General features: G+C 40.1%; 1 protein-coding gene across 1 annotated transcript; it reads right to left on the bottom strand.

The window, feature by feature from the left end:
- Positions 1-1270: 1270 nt before the first annotated feature.
- On the bottom strand, positions 1271-4998 carry cxcr3.1 (chemokine (C-X-C motif) receptor 3, tandem duplicate 1; the record flags this gene model as incomplete). The annotated part of the gene is made up of 3 exons (XM_080858145.1): positions 1271-1996; positions 2939-3331; positions 4987-4998. 3 exons carry the CDS (start codon positions 4996-4998, stop codon positions 1271-1273), a joined length of 1131 nt encoding a protein of 376 aa, XP_080714271.1.
- Between the last annotated feature and the right edge of the window lie 2787 nt (positions 4999-7785).

Genomic DNA, 7785 nt, shown 5'->3' with positions numbered 1-7785 from the left:
ATAAACTATACACTATGGTCTTCATGCCCTGTGAGGCTGTGTCTTAGAGTGATGATATATAAACTATACACTATGTTCTTCATGCCCTGTGAGGCTGTGTCTTAGAGTGATGATATATAAACTATACACTATGGTCTTCATGCCCTGTGAGGCTGTGTCTTAGAGTGATGATATATAAACTATACACTATGTTCTTCATGCCCTGTGAGGCTGTGTCTTAGAGTGATGATATATAAACTATACACTATGGTCTTCATGCCCTGTGAGGCTGTGTCTCTGGGAGTGCCTTACCAAAGTGCCTGAGGCTGGATGCACACACAACAAGAGATAATAGTTTTTATTGTACTATATGTGATTTATTGTTTTATACTGTATGTACTCAATTCACTTCATTCATTGAAGGTAAATGAAATTCAGTTTATTCATGTGATATACAAGATTACAATTATGTCTAAGTAGCATTGTGAGTTTATGTTTTTTATATACATACAAAATACGTATTTCTACAGCAACTGAGGAATGTCTCTGCAGTTTTGCAAAAGCGTCAGAAAATAAAAATGTATATAAACAATAGTAAATGTGAACAAAGCTAATTATGAATGCTCTGGGATTTTAAAGCTACATTATAGAGGGTTTTGATGGTTAAAGATGTTTTTGTAGGTTACTACTAAAATTATTTTTTTTGATGCACAGTCATCTTATAGGACTGCTAAACACAACTGTTGTGTCTACTAGCCTTCCAGGCTATTCTGCTCTGGGTTAGACAAGAACAGCATATACAACAGCAAGGCATCTCCAGAAATATCAGTGAGATAAATCAGTTAACAAATACCTGGTAGCTAATTAGCTTTTTAGTTTAAGCTAAAGACCTCATCATGCCTCTGAAAAAAATGTTTTTTTGTTTTTTTTTACAACAAGACATCAGGCACAGAGATGTTTGATAAAACACTCCAACCTTCCTTTTCCTTTTTTTCATTACAAACTTTTCTGTAAATACGTATTCTAATTGTCTTTCAAATGTTCAGTCACTGTGCATTAAAGCGTCTGCCAAACGCATTAAACTCCCTCAGAAGGCTGAGGTGTTGGTTGTGTCCTCTGTCTGTCTCAGAAGGCTGAGGTGTTGGTGGTGTCCCCTGTCTGTCTCAGAAGGCTGAGGTGTTGGTTGTGTCCTCTGTCTGTCTCAGAAGGCTGAGGTGTTGGTGGTGTCCCCTGTCTGTCCCTTGTCTCAGAAGGCTGAGGTGTTGGTGGTGTCCCCTGTCTGTCCCCTGTCTCAGAAGGCTGAGGTGTTGGTGGTGTCCCCTGTCTCGGACCACATGGAGCCCCTGCGGGACATGGAGGCCATCCTACTCTTCAGCGGGCAGTGCAGTGCCTTCAGCATGTCCACCAGGTGGCGCCTGAACTTCACCCCCACGAAGGCGTACAGCAGGGGGTTGACGCAGCAGTGCATGTAGCCCAGCGTGGAGGTGACTGTCAGGGAGATGTCCAGCGTGGTCATCGTGTCGCAGCCGGGCGAGCCGGAGGTGGAGCTGGCGTTGGCTTGCAGCGTGTCTGCCATCAGGGTGATGTTGTAGGGCGTCCAGCTGATGAAGAAGGCCACCACCAGGGCCAGGATGACCCGCATGGCCCGCTGCTTCTGCATGTTCGCAGAGCCGCGGCAGAGACGCAGCAGGATGCGGCTGTAGCAGAACACCATGATGGCGGCGGGGATGAGGAAGCCTAGGACGTGGTAGAGCAGACGGAAGCCCAAACGCCAACGCCCCTGAGGTTGGGGGTAGTCGTACACGCACTCGGTCTTATTCCGTCTGGAGTCGAACGAAGCTGTAAGGTACAGCAAGTCGGGAATGGAGAGTAGGATGCAGACGAGCCACACGGCCAGGCAGCTGACCTGCACCACCCAAGGCTTCTTGCGGGAGTACATCTGCACCGCGTGGATGATGGACATGTAGCGGTCTACACTGATGCAGGCCAGGAGGAAGATCCCGCAGTAGAAGTTGATCTGTGTGCGCAGGGATAGAGAGCAAGAGGAACAAGCAAAGGTGATGCTGATGTGAGAAAGGACCTCTTCAAGAACAGTTTGATTGCACACCAATACAAATTGCTCATTGAAAGAGCTGTTCAATCAATCGACCCAGTACACAGTTAATTCTATTTAGTAGCGTTTTGTCCTATCTTTAACCAAGAGCAACTTTTTTTTTTTTTGTGCATTATTTATTCATTTCATATTCTGATTTTGTCATACTTCGCCTCAAAACCAGCCCTCTCAAACAGACAGGCTCTTCCCCTAATCAGAACGTTTTGTCTGCTGTTGATGAAATGCTCTCAAACTGGAAGACCACGCTGTTAAATAAAGATAGTGGGGAAAAACCTCCATATAGTTGTAAAAGGAAACCAAACTAAGAGACTAATATTAATTGAACTAATATCAATGTAAAAACTGTTTTTTTTAAATACATGGGTTTACATGATCTCGTAATGTGGCCTAAACCCTCGCTTCCTGTCTCTCTCTACTGTCCTATCTGATTAAAGGCATAAAAAATACATCTGAAACAAAAAAAAAACAGCCCTCTCAAACAGACTTCCTCTCCCCCTGATCAAAACGGTTTGTCTGCTGTTGATGAAATGCACTCAAACTGGAAGACCACGCTCTTAATTAATGATAGGGGACAAAACTCCAACTAAGAGACTAACATTAATGGAACCAATATCAATGTAAAACATTTATTTAAATACATGGGGTAACAGGATATCGTAATGTAAAACTATATTAAAACCTTGTGTTAAATCTTTTCTGTTATGCTTATGTTACCAATTTTTTTATTTTTTTTTATTGTATTATTTAAGTTAATTTCTAATATGTAGGGACTCTGAGATTCTTTGGAATGAAAAGTGCGTTAAAAATAAAATTAATAATTATTATTATTATTATAATGTGGCCTACCTTAAACAGTGCTCCAGTGGTTTTACAGAGCCCGGTGCCAAAGATCCATCCCTGAGTGGCTTCCACGGTCCAGAAGGGCAGCGTGAGCAGCAGGAGGACGTCGGACACCGCCAGGTGCAGGATGAAGGTGTCCGTCACGTTCCAGCTCCGCCTCTTGTGCCACAGCACTGCCAGGACCAGGCCGTTCCCTAGCAACCCCAGCACCAAAGCCACTGAGTACAGAACCGGGACGAAGACCGCCGCAAACTCCATGCTGTGGTTCTGATCGCACACGACTCCTCCTCCAACGCAGCAGGCTCCATCATCATACGTGTAATTGTAGTCTTCAGTGTCGTTGCCATCGAAGAATTCCAATTCCCCTCCCTCAAGGGTTATTTTCTCTGCACCCTGCACCTGCAGTTAAAAATAAGACATTAAGTTGTCATATCAGTCCATGGCACAAATGACACAAAATGTTAATACTTAAATACTGCTGGCTTGTATTATAGGTATTAGAGGTATTGTATCTAAATTGTTACCTCCGCCAAGGAGGTTATGTTTTCGCCCCTGTATGTTTGTTTGTCTGTTTGTCAGCAGGATTACACAGAAAACGCATGGACCGATTTCCATCAAACTTTGTGGGGAGATTGGGTAATATAATGGCAATAATTGATTCGATTTTCAGATGTCAAGGTCAAAGGTCAAGGTCACAAGGCGGAGGTTTGCATTCTCTGAATGCTCCCATTCTTGCTAATGCTGTTTTCGTGTTACTTTGACCACTAGGGGTCATTGGTTCACATGTTGACCTCAACTGTCATCTTTCATATCTCAGATCTCATGTTCCACACCGATAAATACAGAAAAGGTGTCAAAATCACTTTATTGCCTTCAGACTTTGATTTAATTTCCATATGCACATTTTTAAAATCAAAAATAGCTCATTTCGTGCTGCACAGATATGCATACATAACTGTGATGTGGTGGCTCAGATGTGGTGTCTCGCAAACAAACGATAGAGATTGATTTAAGATGCCTTAACCACAGTACTGTAATTACCGTTTTAGAAATAAATGCCCTCACATGCAAACTGCACACAGCTGTCTCAGCTACACGTCTTAACGCACATCATCCTGCTACGGAATCAATCCACCAGAGGGAAAACACCAGCAGGCGAGATAGGCTCTAGATTTTAATCACAGCTTTCAGGTCTGCATCGCCCTGCAAGAGGCCCCTGAAGGGTGCTAGCACCAGCTAGCTGCAATAGCACAGGAACCACAGCAGCGCCCGCTAGCTATTTAGGGTGTCTGACTTCCGCGGCAGATACTCCACCGCATTTCTTTGAAAATAAGTCAGTCCATAGCCGTATTAAATTATTAAATAAGATGACCTTTCTTTCATACAGATATTCATTACAACCCTTTTAATTGGATAGTCCAAAGGCATCTAAGAAAGAGGAACTTTATTTAAAAACAGCACAGACATTTTAAATAGTCTAAAAATGTGTGGGGTTCCTTCAGATTAGGCTATGTGGAAGTTTTCCATTTGGATTTATCAAATTATAGCTGTGCACAAAATGTGCCAGACTTCTTTCAGTTAAAACTGAACAATTTACTAACACTAATTCAGACATGCCTAATCTTTCTTTCCAGGTGAAAATTCTATTGTAATAAGCTACACAATAAACTACTAAGTAACTAAACGACTTAATAACTAAACTAAACTACTAAATAACTTAAATAAACGACTTAATAACTAAACTAAACTTCTAAATAACTAAACTAAACGACTTAATAACTAAACTAAAAGACTAAATAACTTAACTAAACTAAACTACTTAATAAATGTCATTAGTGAGCTCCTACACTGAAGAATATGTATTTTATATATTGTGTTATTTATAGGATGTTGTCTTGCAATCTCCGCTCTCCCCCCCTTAAAATATATTCAAAATTCTATCAACAATTCTATCTCCATCTCTCTAAGAAAACAGTTCTCGGGACTACATGCATTTATGCAGTAAAAATAGAACCAAGCAAAACAAAATAACTGGATTTTAAAGTCGTACTCACCAAGTCATACATGGTCGCTCTTGAAACTTGTCTGTGTGTCAATCACTAGACGTTGGTTGCACTTGTGGTATATGTGGAGATTCAGATCTCTTTACAGTCAGGGGAGAAAAAAAGCGCTTCTGTTTGTCGAGCTGAAGTAGATAGAGGAAATAGGATCAGATACGATCAACCATTCACATATTTACTGATCTACAAAGAGTCCAGTTTTACCTTTACCCTGATTGTCTGTAAAATATCTGAATGACTTTCTGAATGACTGTCTTCTAGGAAAGACTTTAATTGCACTATCTGACTTCATGTGACTAGCCAATTAAATAATCCAATTGATGCAGCACTTCAAATGTGATCAGATGTGAATGGTGACTGCAGCCATATTGTACTATGATTTAAAGTGTATGGGAGTATCACTAAGTAATCAGAAAGCCATACTTTCTCCAGGCTTTTCTCATCTGTATCTCTGGAGTGATGGGTACAGCTCTTCATGGGTAAATGCCTTGAGTTTTAGACTCCAAGTGGCTTTTATACTTTATTTTTAGTCGTGCAATTTATGCTTATTTTGGTGTTTTAGGTTTCTGATGTTACGTTTTCTGGACAGTGCCGTAATAAAATAAGTAATACAATATGAATTAGAGTGATAAAATCACAAATATGCCAGATTTGGCCTGAAAGTATCATTTTCATTTGCAGTCCCAAGCTATATGGAAAGACACAGTCTTAAATTCAAATAAATAAAAATGTAAGGGATGTGATTAAATAATGATTAGTTAGTTAAACTTAAGTCGTCCTTTAGGAAACAATAAAGATGAAATTACTTTTTTGACACACAGAGGAAAAGGAACATCTCTGACTTGTCCATTGTTCATCGATGAACTCAAATGTTCCACTTGCTTCGCAAAATATGAATTGGCTTTCTTGTATTTTTTTTTTTAAATATTTATCATTTCCAGAGAAGTCCTGATGTATGTGCTTTAAACGCCCACATGCCCTGTCTGAGATCATAAACATACGTTTCTCCGGATTCTGCTTTCTATTTCAGATTTTTCCACTCTGCTGTGAGACCTTTGACTGATCAATATTGCCTTTAGTGTCTTATTATTATCTTACATAACATACATTATGTGTTATTTGGATACATTTACTGTCATGACGAAGGCTTTAGCATTAGGTTGTCTGTTGACAACATTAATGCTAGTAATTAGGTTCATGCTATATTCAAACAGTTTAAACTTCTCACCTTCAATATAGTTGTGAGCTTTTGATCTGTGGGTCTCAAATCAACTCATGAACGAAAGACGCAATGAGACGTGATAGACACAGGGGAAAAACCTGTTAAGACACAAATGACACTGCTGCGTTCTTCAGATGCTTAGAAAAAGAACCTAGAATACAGTTATTCATATACCTGAGGCCTTTATCGAAAGCAATCTACCGTTGAGGTACAACAATCAAACTACAGTCAATAATAGACTTGAAGAGAGTATCGTCCTTAACTATTTTTGGCCAACCTGACGAGTACTGAAGTGTTGAGATCAAGGGAAAGCAGAGGAATAAATTAATTAATAAGTTTAAAATGTTACAGTGCTCTACAAAATGGCCTCTTGATCTGTTACTGTGGTTGTGACTAGAACTCTGTCTTGATGTTGGAATCTGACATTTTGAAAAAAGACACTTCTTTACAAATGGTGCTTTCTGTGATCTTTAGCATCTGTCATTTTAAAGGATCCTTGAATACATTGTATTGTGAAGTGTGTAACAATGGATATGTTTTGTGACGGTTTTTGTCCTTGACACCTGTTATTGTCAGCTTAATGAAGACTCTCTAATTTGTCAGCATTGCCTCTGGAAGCAACCAAAATGCACATCCTATTGGTTTCAATAATGAGTGTCGACACTGTGTTGAAAATAAATAGGCGATAGCATAGCCCTTTTACTAAAGATCTCCTCAGCAATAAAGCAGGCTACATACAGCGCATCCAACCTAAGAGACGTTACAAAATAACTGACATAGAATGTTCTTAATTCAAACATAATAAGTATTCTAACTGACTGATTGCCACACAGAATATAACACTGAAAATACACACAGGCTTGATAATAACATAAGGATTATACATTCTACTTGAAGTGTCATTTTTCCCCAACACATCCTGCCTGCCCCTCAGGGGTCTCTATTTCCTCTGTTCAACAGACTGCAACCAGGTGTGATTTAGATGCTCTGCAAACAAAGGGGAGTGGTGATGAGTGGATGAGTTTCTCTTGTGGTTTACAAATGAATCTGCAAAAGAGATGATACGTTTTCTTTTTACTTTTGGAAAGATGTGCTCTTCCTTTTTGCCTCTGAGTTCTTATAAATGCAACATACATGTTGGTGCACTGTTCCTCTCTCTAATAAGCACCACGAGGAGTATATTATCATGAACATTTCATCCTGAACATTTTTGCATGCACACCTGCTGCTGGCTGCAGACTGGTGCCTGTAGCCAAGGGAGAGATACTCCGAGACAGTACCATTATTACTCTTCCAGTGCCGTTATCCACTCCATTCATGTGTTGATGACAGAACCATTATCCACTCCATTCATGTGTGGATGGCGGGTGTCACCCAAACTTTAGCTTCATATTGAGCAAACAGCCCAAAAAGAGTCATCCACCATGAAATGTGGGGGTGTAGATTGTCTCAGTGTCTGCACCGTGTGGCTTTTTTTTTACTTCAAACAGCTTGTTGTTGTCGAGCAGGTCCTACTTTTAGATGGCCACTTCAAAATACAGTGGAAAGCCTGGGACTTTTTTCTAATTATA

This window comes from Sprattus sprattus (genome assembly GCF_963457725.1).
Source record: "Sprattus sprattus genome assembly, chromosome: 19".
Lineage (NCBI taxonomy): Eukaryota > Metazoa > Chordata > Actinopteri > Clupeiformes > Clupeidae > Sprattus > Sprattus sprattus.
This window is presented reverse-complemented; position numbering and strand designations above follow the sequence as displayed.